Raw genomic sequence first — 19,150 nt, forward strand, 5'->3', positions numbered from 1 at the left:
TAATGACGTGCCTAATAATGCTATAGAGATGCCATGTTTTAAAGTGGTAAAGTTTGTCTGGATTTTATATTAATCAATGAAAGGCATAGTCACGCGATTGCTGATGGTCTGAGAGAGATATGCTCTATCATTCATGATTCTGAGAAGGAACATTTTAATGACACCGGAACATTGCATGTCCCTTATAGCAGGGGTTATCAACTGAAATTATTTTGGGGGGTCCCCAAATTATATTATTTTTTATTTTTTGCAACTGAAAAATGGAAATGAAGAGTTTACATAGTACATGCATAAACCTTAATCATTATATCTGGTTTCAGTATTCATTCTATTATTAAGGTTATTTTTGCAGTCAGTTTGTATTGGGGGTGGGGAGGGGGGGCGGAGCGGGGGGCGCGAGACATGGCCAAAGCATTTTCGGGGGTCCCCAGCCAAAAACGTTGAGAACCCCTGCCTTATAGCATATATGCTGCTGACCTGCCGGGTGCAGAAATGAAATGAAATGATTACTATATTTACCCAGGGTATCTGGGCTAAGCTCAAGAACTTGTTTCCAGCCAGGCCCTGCTCATAGAACATTTCATCGTAGTGGTTCAATGCCTTGTTCAAGAGCACTTCAGCGGTGGTAATTTTAACGTGTCGGACTGCTGATTCGAACTGGCGACCTTCCGGTATCAAGACCGCTCCGCAATCCGTTCGGCCACCGCTGCCACATAACAGATTGGTCCAACCAATGAGTTGTCTGGAAGTGTATAATAAATGCTTCTGTGATCACGCCAGGGGGCGGCAGACCAAAGCCTGCTCCCTGATGCACTCGTACCTTAGGTGACACTTTCTACTGTGCTTTCACTCAATGCGTCAATCAATGTGCTGTAACACCCTGCAGTGAAAAAAACTAAACCAAAACAATTGTTAATTTGTTCATAAGGGGAAACATTTGAAACTGAAATGAATGAATAAGCTTTGTTCTATAAAATATTACTAGTAGGCTAGGTTACTTTATGTATCCCTGTGATTCCTCACCATCTAAAACGAGACAGAAACACTGGGCCCTATTTTGCCTTAACCCATATCCCTAAACGCTTTGACATATTTTTTTTACTATTTTGAAAAACATTTGAATAGTTCAAATAGCCGATCCAAATTAAAGCTCACAACGTGTTTATGTAGATCGGCTTAACTATTTTAAAATGTTTTTAAAAAGTCTAGGCATACAGTAAGGGGCCCTTTTGCTATAAAAACAGTATTTGAAGAAGACAAATTATTATTATTTATTAGTCCAAAACTATTATTTAGTAACAACCCAAGACAAGGTGATTGGCAAAATTGACTACAAATGACAGAAAGACAACAGTGGTAAACTCAAAACTTTACTCAAAACTTCACTTCCATATAGGTGTGTGTGTGTGTTTGTGTGTGTGTGTGTGTGTGTGTGTGTGTGTGTGTGTGTGTGTGTGTGTGTGTGTGTGTGTGTGTGTGTGTGTGTGCGCGCATGCATGCAAGTTGTCCACGTGACGTGTGTGTTTGTGCATGTGTGCTGGATATTTTTGGAAAGGTGTGTGAGCTGACCTTATGACTTCTTCTTCAGATATATTGCTTAGTTTGGTCTAAAACTAATTAGTAAAATCTGAATCCCCCCCCCGCCCCCCCCTTTTTTCCCCTCACTGTATATATTTCTTTTCCCTTTTTACCTCCTTTATGATGAATTCCTGTTCTGTCTATAGAAGTGTCTATTTGTACGTCTCTAAATGTTTTGATGATTTGAACATGGTGGACCCTATTGGAAACAAGTGTAATGCTTAATTGGGTCGTCCACTCACAGTTAACAGCCTTTGTATTGAGTTTGTGCTTGAAATGTACTGTAATTCTGCAAACTGTTAATAAATTCTTCAATCAATCAATCAATCAAAGTAGTTTCTAATTTACTACAATTAAAACACCTTTCATTTATTGTATTTCAGCCTCCTTTAACATATCACTTACTGTATCAAGGTAGCCTATTACAACAATTTTAGATGTGATGATACCCCTGGGTCCTATTTCTCTATTATCATGAGTTTAATATTTTCAATATAAAAATAATGATCCATAAAATATTGAGAGGAATCACAAAGAAGAAAGGCAAAACACCATGACTTCTCATGTCTGTCAAGATATACTGTCACAGCTGTTAATAAAATAGTTGAATTAATTAATTAAATTCGTTAAATAATGATAGTTAATTCGTTAATTCATTCGGCATTATCCATAGAGATATAAAGCATAATCTCCTATTCCCCACTCCACTCCAGTTGGTGGCGGTAATGCAGCTCTAAATACTAGATTTGCCAACCCCCAAAGGAGGAGTAGTAGATCCCTTCTGTTTGCACAACACACACAGCTAGCTAACCTTGTCCTACAGTGTAACTATACTGTTATTATATTAGGCCTCCTGTGAGACAGTACTGTCTGACGGTCAACAATGACACACTGGCTGTCTGTCAGAACCGACTGATAAAAACTACTGAGTGGGACTCAGAACGTAAGAGATACGCGTTTTCTATGCAAGCTAACAGAACCTATACCTCTATAAGCTGCTAACGTTAGCTCCTTCACGCAGAGCATGTCCCTGCATTCATTGCTATAACGTTGCTATCAACAAACAACAACTTCTACTGCTACTACATTGAACTAGATTTCAAAGCAGGCCAGACAACCATTCCTTTTGCATACCTTATTCTATTTTTGTGTGTATGCTTTCATGTTGTGCCATTTAATGATATCTTGTTGTAGCTGTGACTACGTTGTTGTTGTTTTTTACCCTGTTATGTAAAGCACTTTGTGACTATGTCTTGAAATGTGCTATATAAATAAATTCATTATCATTATCATTATCAACATTACATGACGTAATGTTGATGTACAATCATGCATATTGTTGTATTGACTTGCTAGCCTAGCATGTGATGAAGTCACCCAGCCAGACCTGTGTGATGTGCAAATGCATGTTTACAGACTAAGCCATCCAGAGATGGTCATCATGTCGGGCACAGCCACTGTGCTGCAGCAGTTTGTCAGCGGCCTCAAGAGTCGGAATGAAGACACTAGGGCCAAGTCTGCCAAAGACCTGCAGCATTATGTGACTACAGAGCTTAGAGAGGTAAGTCATGTAGTAGAGAATGCCACACACATAGTATGTGCTATGAATCCATATCGTTGCTTGTCGGACAGAAATATTATAACTCCACATTTCAGCCTTTTAAGATTTTCTTCGTTATTAATGCCTTACTTGGGGCACGTTGGCACAGTCGGTAGTGCTGTGCTGTCGCCTCACAGCTGGAAGGTCCTGGGTTCGATTCCCGCTGTGGGCGCTGGGGGCGTGTTCTCTCCTCCGCGTCATCAGTGCCCATACCCGAGGTGGGGTTGGCGAAAGGGCCTTTCTGTGTGGAGTTTGCAAATGGGTTGCAAAAATCGTGGGATAAAAAATTAAGATTAATGCCTTACTTTGTCGTACATGAGTGTCACACAAAGTAGCGAAAATAGCAGATGTACAAGATCGCAAAGCCTCGCGAATGTCGCAATGTGGCACGTTGTGAGCCTGTAGATCTGTTGTTTTAGGTAGATGTGTCAGTGGGTTTTATACATATTCAACCAATGGAAAGTATTAACAAGAGCTTGTGACTAAGTAATAACTAGATTCCATCCATTGGAACACATTTTCCTTTCTCCATTTTCTGAAACGTAACCGTTTTGGACATTCAAGGTTTCCACCCAACAGTGACGATATATCTGTACAGTGTTTCCCGAAGTTTGTTTTGATGTTTGGTTTTGCAATCTTCCTCAGCTGAGCCAGGACGAGGCCACTACGTTCTATGATGAGCTGAACCATCACATCTTTGAGCTGGTGTCCAGCTCTGATGTGAACGAAAAGAAAGGAGGGATTCTTGCCATTGGTAAGCCTCGTCATACCTCTAACAATGTCATGGTTAAACCATAGTGAATAAAGCATTAACCCATTTTTGGCGGGAACCCCTTTTGGTGTTAGCATTATGTTATGCTTTAGCTATTGAAAAATAGCAGATCTACAAGCTCATAGCGCACCACCGAGTGGCGCGCTACGAGCTTGTAGGTCTGCTATTTTTGAAAAATCGAAAGAACCACTGACACAGAAACATAGCGTATTCAGAAAACTGTCAGGATGTAGAAGACTTTTTTTAGAATCTGATCTCAGGTCAAAATGGGTTAATACAATATAACACAACAGCGGTGGTTAGAGGTAGTTTGCCTGCTTTTCTATAGAGACATTTAGATCCTGTGCTTGGGTAAGAACACAAGTTACTGTCTGAAGCTCAAAGTGCAATATGTCCCCTGCACAACGTGGGTTTTCCATCTTTGCTCAGCAGTACAATATCGACCCTCGCATGGGAGACCTGAGTTTGGAATCGGATCCCGGGTATATCGTCATAAGCGAAAGTATAAATGTGGCTTATTGGTTTACTTAGCCGTACCATAGCAGTTGACCGTGGTCGTGGTTGTAAGTGGTTGTCATTGATGCTGTTGATGATGGTGATGAATTGATGATGATTGCGAACGCAGTGAGCATTTACTATGAGACCCAGCAGATCATGTCTGTCTGTGTGTCTGTGTGTCACGCTGTAACACCACCCGCCCACCACCAGAGGGCGCAGCTGTATCACACACAAAAACACACACACACACACATGCACGCGCACACACACACACACACACACACACACACACACACACCTTAACTTAAAAAAAAACAACTTAAAAAAACTTAACTTAAAAAAAACTTAAATTAAAAAAAAAACTTAAAAAGAAAAAACTTTAAAAAAAACTTAACTAAAAAAAAACTTAACTTAAAAAAAATCTTTAAAAAAAACTTCACTTAAAAAAAAACCTTAAAGTACGTAATTTATTCTAATTGTTGTTATTGCAATTTACGAGCTGCGTTCGTTTCCCGCGTTCGTGCGTCTTACTTGTGTCTTCCAGTGAGCCTGATTGGGGTGGAGGGAGGAAATGCCACCAGAATCAGCCGCTTCGCCAACTACCTCCGAAACCTCCTTCCCTCCAGTGACCCCGTGGTCATGGAGATGGCCTCCAAAGCCATGGGCCACCTGTCCATGGCGGGGGATACTTTCACGGCGGAGTACGTGGAGTTTGAGGTGAAGAGGGCACTGGAGTGGCTGGGGGCGGACAGGAATGAAGGCCGGCGCCATGCCGCGGTGAGTCGCTTTGCAGAACGCAGCCCGCAAAGGGACCGTGTTGTTTGTTGTTGCAGGGCTGCTAAGGGCTTGGTTGGGAGTGTTCTTATGTATATGGTGAAAATAAAGATGTCTTTAGTTTTCTACGATATTGACAAAAAATTCACAGGATATGGATTTGTATGATTGTGATTGCTACATTTTTGCAATATTTTGCGCAGCTACTGTTGGTATTACCAGGGATTTAGGCTATGACATGTTAAATTACTGTGTATGTGATTATTACGGCTGTGGCTCAGGAGGTAGAGCAGGTCGTCCAATGATCCATGGGTTGGCGGTTCGAATCCCGGCTCCTCCTGTCTACATGTCGAAGTGTCCTTGGGCAAGACACTGAACCCCAAATTGCTCCCGATGTGCTGGTTGGTACCTTGCATGGCTTCCGCCGCAATCGGTGTATGAATGTGTGTGTGAATGGGTGAATGTAATGCACAATCTATGTAAAGCGCCTTGGATAAAGGCGCTATATAAATGCACCATTTACCATTTATTACTTGGGATGAGATGGCACAAACACATGAGCTATTTGTAAATGATCCACATGATCCCGAGTAACACATGATTGGATTCTTTCCATGGTACTGCAAATGTTTTTCTTCTGCTACTTGAATGAATGGTTACCTGTTCCAGTGGTGAAATGTGTTTTTTCTTTTACCGTGCAGGTGCTGGTGTTGAGGGAGTTAGCAGTGAGTGCACCCACCTTCTTCTTCCAGCAAGTGCAGCCCTTCTTTGACAACATCTTCTATGCCGTATGGGACCCCAAGCAGGCCATCCGAGAAGGGGCGGTTTCAGCCCTGCGAGCGTGCCTCATCCTCACCACGCAGAGAGAGACCAAGGAGATGCAGAAACCGCAGTGGTACAAAGTAAGACATCCCTCTTTCCTGAATCCACGTGCGTCGATACGGACTGTATAGAGCGTCGCAGTCCCGCCCCCTCGAGAGACCCGGAAAATAAATCCCTGTTCATTTTCCTCATAGACTTCAGAAAGTATTTATTTAAAGACTTTTACGCCGTGGACAAAGCCAACTCTTGTCGTGACAAATCATGACAATAAACACAATGTTTTGGGCCAAACAAATAATTAGAAAGTAGAAAAAAACACTTTTTTTTGTTGTTTTTCTTCTTTGTAATTATTTGTTTGGTCCAAAATATTGTGTTTGTTGTCATGATTTGTCACGACTCGAGTTGGCTTCGTACGACGCTTAAAATGTCTTTAAATAAATACTTTTTGAAATGTCTTTGGGAAAAATGCATTGGGATTCATTTCCTGGGCCTGGCGTCGTCATGAAAGGTGGCGGGACTGCAACGCTCTATAGAGCTGTGACAATCGATTATTTTTAGTGATTATTTTGTCATACAATGTACAAGCTCACAACATGTTGATATCGTATAGATAGAATAAATCGTTCCACAATCGATCATTTTATTAAAAGCAATATTTTTTAATAATTGATTAGATCGCTTCATTCGATTAACCGTTGCAGCCCTAGTACTATATTGTATTTGTAAGGGGAACAAATGGCCGCCCTTGTAATGGGAAATCTTGACGTTTGTCCTTTCCCTCGAAGCAAACATTTGAGGAGGCCGAGAAAGGCTTCGATGAGACCCTGGCCAAAGAAAAGGGAATGAATCGAGACGACAGGGTCCATGGTGCTCTCCTCATCCTCAACGAGTTGGTTCGTATCAGCAGCATGGAGGGAGAGGTAAGAGAACCTAACCTTTTTCAGCAAATATTGACATTAAATATGGATGTGTGATTACACTTTTAACCCATTTAGACCTGACGTCGAAATAAAAAAAAATGTTCGCTCTGAAAGAAGATTTGTGCCGCATTTTTACGATTTTTCAAAAATAGCAGATCTGCTATTTTTCAATAGCTAAAGTATAACATAATGCTTAGTTAAAACACCAAAAGGGGTTCCCGGCTTCCCGCCCAAAATGGGTTAACTACTTCAAGCCCCTTCCTTTTTTACACTCTACACTGAACATAGCCGATCTACAAGTTCGCAAATTAACTAATTGCGAGCTTGTTGATCTGCTATTTTCACTGAATGTTCGCCTATATTCGGTTCGCCATAACGTTCAACATGCCCACTGCCCAGGATAGGGACGATAGGGTTCACAGTTCACACGGTTAAAAGTCAGATAGTGAAGCACATTCTCCATGCTCACTCTCACCCGGCTCTCTCCACTCAGCGGATGCGTGAGGAGATGGAGGAGATAACGCAGCAGCAGCTGGTCCACGACAAGTACTGCAAGGAGCTGATGGGCTTCGGCACCAAACCGCGCCACATCACACCCTTCACCAGCTTCCAGTCGGTGCAGCCGCCGCAGTCCAACGCGCTGCTGGGCCTGCTGGGCTACAGCACGCCGCAGGGCTTCCTCAGCTTCGGAGCCACGCCCGTGCCCGCCAAGAACCTGCTGGTGGAGAGCCGCTACTGCCGTGAACTCATGGAGGAACGCTTTGACCAGGTATGGTACCTTGTGGAAGCAGATTGTTTTTTTTTTTTTTTTTTTGAACTTTGTTTTTATTTCAGTTTAGGCAACTTCACAGAATTAAAAGCATACATTTTTCTTACAACTGCTTTTTTTTCTTTTTTTACACAACCTCAGCTGTTTCATACCTTCACAAAATATATATATATATTATACACTCATACACACAAACAACTTCACATACATTTACAAGTATTCACAATAAAACAAGGAAATAGAATACTACCAGTATTCACCATAAAACAAGGAAATAAGTAGCGAGACAAAAACAACAGAGCGTCGACCACAGTGGGAAGTGAACAAAACTGAGAACAGACATGACTGGAGACAGAGGGAAGAGTATGAGCACATCAGAAGGTCTGGGGAGAAGTGTATTCAGTGAGTCGTTACTCGAGATTCCGAAACCTGCTACCTCATTAGTAGAGGAAGTACAGGACTCCATCTTTTACTAAATATGTTTGGTTGAAGCCTCAGGGCATAAGTAATTTGTTCCATCTGGTAAATGTCCCATACATTTTCCACCCACATACTGTATGTCGGCGGGGCTGGTTTTAGCCATTTAATTGTAATGCATTTGATGGCCGCTGTAAGCAGCACATGCAATAAATATATTTTGGCTCTACCCTCCAGACCTTCCGGCAACATTCCTAACAACATTACTATGGGATCCTCTGGAATGTTTTGACCAAAAACTTCTTTTAATGCTTCAGATACCTCTCTCCAGAATGGTCTCAATTTGGGGCATGTCCAGAATATATGAGCATGATTCCCAATATGTGCTCCACAGTCCCTCCAGCATCTATTCGAGTGATTTGGACCCATTTTGGCCACTATTTGAGGCGTCCTGAAAAATCTAGATATTACTTTCCATTTAAATTCTCTCCATGTATTCGAGTTGGTTACCAGGTGCGCTTCACTACATACCTCCTGCCACGTATCCGTCGTTACTTCTATACCTAATTCAGCCTCCCATTTCTCTTTTATATACAGTGTATTATTCGGGCAAAGGTCCAAGAAGACTTGGTAGAATTCCTTGATTACCTTGCCATCACCAAATTCAAATTTGAGCAACAACTCCTCGATAGGAGTGGGTTTCATGGCTCTCTCCCAGTCCTTATGTTTTGTTAGAAAGTCTCTCAGTTGCAGATATCTGAAAAAGTTTGTCCTTGGGAGCCCGAATTCAGTCTGTATTTGTTCGAATGATTTAAGACCTTCCTTATTAACTAATTGGTGTATGCTAGTTAGGCCGAATTCTGTCCAATTCCTGAATCCTACATCCAATCGAGCTGGCATGAACTCCTTCATGTAGCCAATATGTGTTAGCGAGGAGATCTGTTTAGGTAATCCAAAGGAAGTTTTTATTTTCCTCCATATTTTTAAAGTGACTCTAGTCCACTCACTCATTTGGATCTCTTTCAGTGGGGTATCTAGGAAGGGCACAACATGAAGGGGTTGCGAACAAAGGCTTTTTTCAATATTTAACCATCTAGTATCCTCAGTTTCCTGGAGCCAGATTGTTAACGGTTTCAGCTGTGCCGCCCAAAAATAGTGTCTCAGATTTGGTAGTTTCAGTCCTCCATCCTCCTTAGATAGCTGTAATGTTTTTAGCCTCACTCTCGGTCGCTTCCCTTGCCATATGAATTTAGAAATAAGTCTGTCCAATTTGTCGAATATAATCTTAGGAATATCTACAGGTAGCATCTGAAATGGATAGAGCAGCCTGGGAAGAACATTCATACGTATACTCTCAATTCGACCCAATAGAGAAAGGGGAAGTGCCGACCAACGGTTTAAGTCTTCACTAATAGTCTGAATTAATTTTTCGTAATTGGTCTCATATAATTTGTCTAAAGATGGGGGAATAAAAATCCCTAGGTATTTAATACCCTCTTCAGGCCATCTAAACCCACTCTGAATTTTAACTGTTTGTGGTATTTTACCGCTTATGTCCATAGCCATTGTCTTGTCCACATTTATTTTGTAGCCTGAGTAATACCCATATTCGGAGATGATCGATTTTAAATATAAGCAGATTGTTTTGATAGGAATCTGTTGAACTGGGATGGGAGTTTACAGAGTTGGAGCCAATATGTATGTATGTATATTTGCATATTGGTATGCACTGTATAGATGAACAATATGTATGTATGTATATTTGCATATTGGTATGCACTGTATAGAGCGTCGCAGTCCCGCCTCCTACCCTGGACCAGGAAATGAAACCCAATGCATTTTCCTCATAGACATTTCTTAAAGTATTTATTTAAAGACGGTTACGCCGCGGACAAAGCCAACTCGAGTCGTGACAACTCATGACAACACAAACAATATTTTGGACCAAACAAATAATTACAAAGAAGAAAAAAACGGCAGGTTACACTTTTTTTGTTGTTTTTCTTCTTTGTAATTATTTGTTTGGTCCAAAATATTGTTTGTGTTGTCATGAGTTGTCACGACTCGAGTTGGCTTTGTCCGCGGCGTAACCGTCTTTAAATAAATACTTTAAGAAATGTCTATGAGGAAAATGCATTGGGTTTCATTTCCTGGTCCAGGGTAGGAGGCGGGACTGCGACGCTCTATTGATGAACAATATGTATGTGGCTTGACTAAAATCTTTAGCCCCTAGCCAGACATGTCTGGTGAAAATGAAAGGACGTATTAAACCAACCACCTCATACCATTGCTCATACAACTTTCTCCTGCTACTTCATGAACAAATTCAGTACGGCGAGCGCATTGCGCATGCGCCTGAGAGTGATTCCCTCAATTCTAGTGGTTGTAGATTCCAGGATCATCTTGGTAGACATGAATTATGTTTCTTGTCTGTTGAGCACTTCCACAAAGAATAGTTTCTGCTGTTCCATCTCTCTCATGGTTTACATAGACATTAGACATAATCTTCATCATTAGTGATGATGAGTGTTTGTTACTACGGTCCATGGGTTAGGGTTAGGGTTAATACTGAAGAAATCCTGTGGCGTTGACATCTGCTTTAAGCACAGCAGTAGTCCAGTAATAATGTAATTTGACCTCAATCTAATTGCAAAAAAAACCAAACTCAGCTGATTTTGCATCTTCAATATATCCTGAACAACAGAAAAGAAGTTGCCTGGAATTGTCTAAGGGGAAAGTGTTGAAAATGGCCTGTACAGTATGTCCACCATTGACATCCTATTATACGGCAATAATTTCTAATTTTCCTTATGCTTTAACCCATTTTGGGCAGGAACCCCTTTTGGTGTTTTAAACATTATGTTATAATTTAGCTATTGAAAAATAGCAGATCTACAAGCTCATAGCGTGCCACCGAGTGGCGCGCTATGAACTTGTAGATCTGCTATTTTTGAAAAATCGTTAAAATGTGCCTCAAATCTTTCAGAAAATTGTCATGATTTAGAAAACCTTTTTCTTTTATTTTGACGTCAGGCCTGAATGGGTTAAGTAGCATGTGACATATCAAACTAGGGGGTTTTCATGATGCTGAATCCATTCCAAGCATTAGTTTTGCAGAAAAACAGTCATTGGGCTAAATTAAACTTGCCCAAATGTGATGATGTCAACACATTTGGGCAAGTTGCTATGGCCAAATTTGCAAAATCAGCTGAGTTTGGTTTTTTTGCAATTAGATTGAGGTTGACCCTGTATTTTCCATAGATTTCCTGTACTACAGATGAGTAGGCAGTGGAAGAGTGTATGCACCAAATGTCAGGAATCGCAAAATCCATCCACAAGACCACAACTGTTGGCTGCATACGCTCTTAGTTTGTCACACAATAGTTAAGTAGCACTTTGAATTAAAAACTTAATATAAAATTATAGTTAAAAACAAGTTGGGGTGTCGGGAGCCCAATAACATTAATTCAGCTGCCGAACAGGAAGCGTGTGTGTGTGTGTTGTGGACATTGTTACATTTGTCAAGAGACATTGAAAAGACTCCTCTTGGGTTGTTTTCTTGTTTACCCCTCAAACTTGAAGTCACTGTTGCCATTTATTTAGAGTGTGGGTGTGTGAATTGACAGAACAGCTTTATTCTTGAGAGTAATGCTGTTAGTAGCAGCACATTTTATTTTGTATTGTGTCTGTGTCAGGTGTGTCGCTGGGTGCTAAAATACAGGACCAGTAAGAACCCTTTGATCCAGATGACCATCCTGAACCTCTTGCCACGGTTGGCTGCCTTCCAGGCTAACACCTTCACAGGTAAGGATCAGAACCTCTTCACAGGTAAGGATCAGAACCTCTTCACAGGTAAGGATCAGAACCTCTTGCCACGGTAGGCTGCCTTCCAGGCTAACACCTTCACAGGTAAGGATCAGAACCTCTTCACAGGTAAGGATCAGAACCTCTTGCCACGGTTGGCTGCCTTCCAGGCTAACACCTTCACAGGTAAGGATCAGAACCTCTTCACAGGTAAGGATCAGAACCTCTTCACAGGTAAGGATCAGAACCTCTTCACAGGTAAGGATCAGAACCTCTTGCCACGGTAGGCTGCCTTCCAGGCTAACACCTTCACAGGTAAGGATCAGAACCTCTTCACAGGTAAGGATCAGAACCTCTTCACAGGTAAGGATCAGAACCTCTTCACAGGTAAGGATCAGAACCTCTTGCCACGGTTGGCTGCCTTCCAGGCTAACACCTTCACAGGTAAGGATCAGAACCTCTTCACAGGTAAGGATCAGAACCTCTTCACAGGTAAGGATCAGAACCTCTTGCCACGGTTGGCTGCCTTCCAGGCTAACACCTTCACAGGTAAGGATCAGCAAGACAAGTTTAAAACTAATTTAAATGCCGGTTCCCACGTGGTTTTATTCCACTCATTAGATAATAATAATATTATGTAAATATCCTCTTAATCTTTTGGTACTTTTATTAATTTACTGTGTTTTACACTTTAGTCTTTGCTAGGTTATATTTTTTTGTATGGTCATCCTTGATTGTAAATAGTTTTGACTCAACTCCTGTTATTTTTAAATGTGATGTACTGTATGAATAATGACTACTTGACTTGACATGAAATCAACATGTTTCTGTCCTCCTATCCAGCCACAATCCAGCACAAGCAGACTGACAGTCTGGAACAGTTTCCTCCACCAGGCTGTAAGACTGCTGAACAAGTCAAAACAAACTTCTGTGGTATTACAGCCTTTATTTCTGTTTTTATCTCTGTGTATTGTATTGTGGAGCACTTGCACATCCTTGTGACAATAAACATCTTGAATCTTGAATCATGAATGGCGGATGGAATAAAATAAATAAATAACTGCACCAGCCGATTAACGGCCAAGCTACACCAGGCTTTTCTCCCGCGCGTGCGTTTTTTAAAATAGGACTGGACCTAAATTCAACGCACGCGTTTTGTGCGAGAAAAGCCTGGTGTAGCTTGGCCGTTAGAATTAGACCAGAGGCTCTCAACGATGGATTGTTACCTGCCAAAGTTGCACCGTCATTTCAAACCTTTTGTATATAGTGTTGTCATTGTGGCGATTAACCTCCCCTAATCCCCCTTGCAGACCAGTACCTCTCAGACACCATGTGCTACTTGCTGGGCTGTCTGAAGAAGGAGAAGGAGAGGACGGCGGCCTTCCAGGCCCTGGGGCTGCTGGTGGTGGCGGTCAGGACAGAGATCCATCCTTACCTCACCAAGATCCTGGAGATCGTCAAGGCCGCGCTGCCGCCCAAGGATTTTGCACACAAGTCAGTCATCTACCTCTCTACCATGTAGACTAGAGCAGTGTGACGAGAAGCCAATAACGCCAAACCACCTTAAGATCACTATCGAAACGGGACGATAAGATTAACATCTTACTTTCATCATGATATTTTGTGCACAAACATTACAATGCCTAAAAGGAGCACAGCTTTGTTTCCTCTCAATCAATACTGGTAAAGCCCAAGCATAGAATCTAGCTGCAACTTCATTATTGGTTTTGTTGATTATGCCATCAATTACTTTTTTGATTCATTGAATAATCGCTAAATTAAATTGATTAGTCCGATTAACTGTTGCAGTCCTATTTTGACATCTTAATATAAACTATAAGATGTCTTATGTCTGTGTATTGTGTGTATCGAATTTGAACGTTATGTAAATATCACAATAACTCAAGCCTTGTATGGACAGGGACACAAGAAATTCCCCATATGTACATACATTCACCAGCAAAAAATATATATTTTACAAATGTTCTTTTTTATATATTCAATTCAATTGATTAGTTTGATTAACTTTGCAGCCCTAATAATCAACATACAAGAAAGTTTTATTATAATTCAAATAATTCAAAATGTGTGTGCGTGCGTGTGTGTGTGTGTGTGTGTGTGTGTGTGTGTGTGTGTGTGTGCGTGTGCGTGCGTGCGCGTGCGTGCGTGCGTAGGAGGCAGAAGACCATGCAGGTGGACGCCACAGTGTTCACGTGTATCAGCATGTTGTCCAGGGCCATGGGGCCCAGCATCCAGCCTGATATCAAGGAGCTGCTGGAGCCCATGCTGGCTGTGGGTCTCAGGTACGACATAGAGTTTCTACTTTCTACAGACACCATGAGTCCACTAACAAGGCTTTCTACAGACACCATGAGTCCACTAACAAGGCTTTCTACAGACACCATGAGTCCACTAACAAGGCTTTCTACAGACACCATGAGTCCACTAACAAGGCTTTCTACAGACACCATGAGTCCACTAACAAGGCTTTCTACAGACACCATGAGTCCACTAACAAGGCTTTCTACAGACACCATGAGTCCACTAACAAGGCTTTCTACAGACACCATGAGTCCACTAACAAGGCTTTCTACAGACACCATGAGTCCACTAACAAGGCTTTTAGGATGGACTGTGCTTATACGCACATGAATAGCCTGATGACGCTGAATAATCAGGTCAGTTAAAGTGCCTACTAGGCGTGTTTGATATAACAACCTAAACCAGTGATTGTCAAAGTGGGTTACTTCCGGGGACCCCCAGGGGTCTTTGAGGGGATTCCAGGGGGACCCCAGGGGTCTTTGAGGGGATTCCAGGGGGACCCCCAGTGATCTTTGAGGGGATTCCAGGGGGACCCCAGGGGTCTTTGAGGGGATTCCAGGGGGACCCCAGGGGTCTTTGAGGGGATTCCAGGGGGACCCCAGTGGTCTTTGAGGGGATTCCAGGGGGACCCCAGTGGTCTTTGAGGGGATTCCAGGGGGACCCCCAGTGGTCTTTGATGGGATTCCAGGGGGACCCCAGTGGTCTTTGATGGGATTCCAGGGGGACCCCAGGGGTCTTTGATGGGATTCCAGGGGGACCCCCAGGGGTCTTTGATGGGATTCCAGGGGGACCCCCAGGGGTCTTTGATGGGATTCCAGGGGGACCCCAGGGGTCTTTGATGGGATTCCAGGGGGACCCCCAGGGGTCTTTGATGGGATTCCAGGGGGACCCCAGTGGTCTTTGAGGGGATTCCAGGGGGACCCCCAGGGGTCTTTGAGGGGATTCCAGGGGGACCCCAGGGGTCTTTGAGGGGATTCCAGGGGGACCCCCAGGGGTCTTTGAGGGGATTCCAGGGGGACCCCCAGGGGTCTTTGAGGGGATTCCAGGGGGACCCCAGGGGTCTTTGAGGGGATTCCAGGGGGACCCCAGGGGTCTTTGAGGGGATTCCAGGGGGGCCCCCAGGGGTCTTTGAGGGGATTCCAGGGGGACCCCAGGGGTCTTTGAGGGGATTCCAGGGGGACCCCAGTCGTCTTTGAGGGGATTCCAGGGGGACCCCAGGGGTCTTTGAGGGGATTCCAGGGGGTCCCCAGGGGTCTTTGAGGGGATTCCAGGGGGACCCCAGGGGTCTTTGAGGGGATTCCAGGGGGACCCCAGGGGTCTTTGAGGGGATTCCAGGGGGACCCCCAGGGGTCTTTGAGGGGATTCCAGGGGGACCCCCAGGGGTCTTTGAGGGGATTCCAGGGGGACCCCCAGGGGTCTTTGAGGGGATTCCAGGGGGTCCCCAGGGGTCTTTGAGGGGATTCCAGGGGGACCCCCAGGGGTCTTTGAGGGGATTCCAGGGGGACCCCAGGGGTCTTTGAGGGGATTCCAGGGGGACCCCCAGGGGTCTTTGAGGGGATTCCAGGGGGACCCCCAGGGGTCTTTGAGGGGATTCCAGGGGGACCCCCAGGGGTCTTTGAGGGGATTCCAGGGGGACCCCCAGGGGTCTTTGAGGGGATTCCAGGGGGACCCCCAGGGGTCTTTGAGGGGATTCCAGGGGGACCCCCAGGGGTCTTTGAGGGGATTCCAGGGGGACCCCCAGGGGTCTTTGAGGGGATTCCAGGGGGACCCCAGGGGTCTTTGAGGGGATTCCAGGGGGTCCCCAGGGGTCTTTGAGGGGATTCCAGGGGGACCCCAGGGGTCTTTGAGGGGATTCCAGGGGGACCCCAGGGGTCTTTGAGGGGATTCCAGGGGGACCCCAGGGGTCTTTGAGGGGATTCCAGGGGGACCCCAGGGGTCTTTGAGGGGATTCCAGGGGGACCCCAGGGGTCTTTGAGGGGATTCCAGGGGGACCCCCAGGGGTCTTTGAGGGGATTCCAGGGGGACCCCAGGGGTCTTTGAGGGGATTCCAGGGGGACCCCAGGGGTCTTTGAGGGGATTCCAGGGGGACCCCAGGGGTCTTTGAGGGGATTCCAGGGGGACCCCAGGGGTCTTTGAGGGGATTCCAGGGGGACCCCAGGGGTCTTTGAGGGGATTCCAGGGGGACCCCAGGGGTCTTTGAGGGGATTCCAGGGGGACCCCAGGGGTCTTTGAGGGGATTCCAGGGGGACCCCAGGGGTCTTTGAGGGGATTCCAGGGGGACCCCCAGGGGTCTTTGAGGGGATTCCAGGGGGACCCCCAGGGGTCTTTGAGGGGATTCCAGGGGGACCCCAGGGGTCTTTGAGGGGATTCCAGGGGGACCCCAGGGGTCTTTGAGGGGATTCCAGGGGGACCCCAGGGGTCTTTGAGGGGATTCCAGGGGGACCCCAGGGGTCTTTGAGGGGATTCCAGGGGGACCCCAGGGGTCTTTGAGGGGATTCCAGGGGGACCCCAGGGGTCTTTGAGGGGATTCCAGGGGGACCCCCAGGGGTCTTTGAGGGGATTCCAGGGGGACCCCAGGGGTCTTTGAGGGGATTCCAGGGGGACCCCAGGGGTCTTTGAGGGGATTCCAGGGGGACCCCAGGGGTCTTTGAGGGGATTCCAGGGGGACCCCAGGGGTCTTTGAGGGGATTCCAGGGGGACCCCAGGGGTCTTTGAGGGGATTCCAGGGGGACCCCAGGGGTCTTTGAGGGGATTCCAGGGGGACCCCAGGGGTCTTTGAGGGGATTCCAGGGGGACCCCCAGGGGTCTTTGAGGGGATTCCAGGGGGACCCCAGGGGTCTTTGAGGGGATTCCAGGGGGACCCCAGGGGTCTTTGAGGGGATTCCAGGGGGACCCCAGGGGTCTTTGAGGGGATTCCAGGGGGACCCCCAGGGGTCTTTGAGGGGATTCCAGGGGGTCCCCAGCAAAATTAGTTGATATAGCGTCAAAATCTGTTTAAACACATTCACCCTTATGGCTATATACTGTGCATATGCTGTTTGAAAATAGCCGAAGGGTAAGGGTTGCATTTTGAGCTTGTAGACCTGATATTTAAAAATAAATCACAAATCTTGCATGGGAGGTTCCTTGGCACAAAATATTTTCTGATGGGGGTCTGTGGCCAAATACAGAACATTAGTTTGTGGACGCTTTACATGAAAAGGTTGCGGAGAACAGCCAGCGTTCTAAGTTTGTAAACGGTCCCTCCCTCCAGCCCTGCCCTGACAGCGGTGCTGTACGACCTGAGCCGTCAGATCCCCCAGCTGAAGAAAGACATCCAGGACGGCCTCCTCAAGATGCTGTCCCTGGTGCTGATGCACAAGCCCCTGCGCCACCCGGGCATGCCCAAAGGCCTGGCACACCAGCTGGCCTCGCCCAGCCTCACCAACATCCCCGAGGCCAGCGACGTGGGCAGCATCACCCTGGCGCTCCGCACGCTCGGCAGCTTTGAGTTTGAAGGTAATGCGCACAACGATGCGAATCCGTACATCATCATCATTTCATTTGAATGGATTTGAATGTGATTAGAAACAGCAGGGACTTTATTTTCCAGTGAAAAATGTTTTTTTGCCAATATTTATTCAGGTTCAATTCATGAGTTTCAAATGTAGACCTGCCATGTTGGGGACCAACAGGTGTTTCAAAACAAATGAATTAGTTCTACGCCAATCAGACTGTTCAGACAAATTGAAACACTTGTCCTGTGTTGGTCCCCGACATGGCAGGTGTAGGACTATAATGTTAAATGTTCTAATGCAGAAAATGTAAAACAATGTGGTATCTAGAACTAATAAACAAATTAAGTCTATATTCATGTGACATTTACTCTTATTACTCTGATGTATCAATGAATAAGACAATAATCATATTATGAGTCACTATTCCAGATGTGTGTAACCATAGACCATCAAAAAGCACAGACCCTTCTTTACTTTTTTTCTGTAATTTTTATCCCACAATTTTTGTAACCCACTTATTTTTTCACCCAGAGTCAATTGTCTAGTGTAATCCTGGGCGCTACACTCCCTCTGCCAACCTGGGGAGAGCAGCGGACTGACCTCATGCTTCCTTTAGTGCATGAGAAGTTCTATTCCCCTCCATCAGGCGCCCCGGCTGGCCAGTGGGGGCAGTATAGACACCAGGGATTACTGCATGTTTTTGTGAGGGTACATTAGGCCCTAGGGGACACGGGGAGAAGATGCAAACTCCACACAGAAAGGCCCTTTCACCAACCCAACCCCACCCTTCTTTCCTTTGCTTCTAGGACACTCCCTGACCCAGTTTGTGCGCCACTGCGCCGACCACTTCCTCAACAGCGAGCACAAGGAGGTCCGCATGGAGGCGGCTCGCACCTGCTCCCGCCTGCTCACGCCCTCCATCCAGCTGATCAGCGGCCACGGCCACGTGGTCAGCCAGACCGCCGTGCAGGTGGTGGCCGACGTCCTCAGCAAGCTGCTGGTGGTCGGCATCACAGATCCCGGTAAGATAATATAAAGGGAAAAGTGATTTCACCTACAGGGTAATTTTCTTTTTTGAAATGCATTGATTGCACATTATTCTAGAATGCGTGTTTTGATATTTGTCTGTATATTTCTGTATTGTTGTTTCTGTATATTTCTGTGATGTTATGTCATGTTGTTTTAGTGTTCTTTTTTGTTGAGGACCGCAATAGAAATGCGCCGAAAGGCTTTCTTGTGTTTTCATCCTCGGTGATGCTGACTTGTATGTTGGAATGTTGCTCTGTGCTCTTTTATTATTACCAACATAACATGCTCCACATGCGTCATGGCCTATGACTTGGCGAACTGAATTGTGCACAAAGTGTGCGCTAGGGC

At 45.2% G+C, this 19,150-nt stretch overlaps 1 protein-coding gene across 7 annotated transcripts in view; it reads left to right on the forward strand.

Annotated features, from left to right (window-relative positions):
* The first annotated feature begins 2,364 nt into the window (after positions 1 to 2,364).
* Positions 2,365 to 19,150, forward strand: part of mtor (mechanistic target of rapamycin kinase) — a 211,657-nt gene continuing 194,871 nt past the window's right edge. For 6 of the 7 annotated variants that reach the window (XM_079492652.1, XM_079492653.1, XM_079492654.1 and 3 more), the window contains exons 1-13: positions 2,365 to 2,521; positions 2,995 to 3,139; positions 3,824 to 3,932; positions 4,993 to 5,225; positions 5,924 to 6,124; positions 6,830 to 6,964; positions 7,458 to 7,733; positions 11,846 to 11,954; positions 12,798 to 12,887; positions 13,265 to 13,448; positions 14,129 to 14,257; positions 17,530 to 17,774; positions 18,580 to 18,795. In XM_079492652.1, the coding sequence (XP_079348778.1) occupies positions 3,011 to 3,139; positions 3,824 to 3,932; positions 4,993 to 5,225; positions 5,924 to 6,124; positions 6,830 to 6,964; positions 7,458 to 7,733; positions 11,846 to 11,954; positions 12,798 to 12,887; positions 13,265 to 13,448; positions 14,129 to 14,257; positions 17,530 to 17,774; positions 18,580 to 18,795 (2,056 nt within the window). In that variant the 5' untranslated portion in view covers positions 2,365 to 2,521; positions 2,995 to 3,010. Of the gene's footprint in view, positions 2,522 to 2,994; positions 3,140 to 3,823; positions 3,933 to 4,992; positions 5,226 to 5,923; positions 6,125 to 6,829; positions 6,965 to 7,457; positions 7,734 to 11,845; positions 11,955 to 12,463; positions 12,504 to 12,797; positions 12,888 to 13,264; positions 13,449 to 14,128; positions 14,258 to 17,529; positions 17,775 to 18,579; positions 18,796 to 19,150 lie in introns of those variants that run through there. The other variant, XM_079492657.1, reaches the window with a different exon arrangement.

The sequence above is a fragment of the Electrona antarctica genome (assembly GCF_951216825.1).
Source record: "Electrona antarctica genome assembly, chromosome: 2".
NCBI lineage: Eukaryota > Metazoa > Chordata > Actinopteri > Myctophiformes > Myctophidae > Electrona > Electrona antarctica.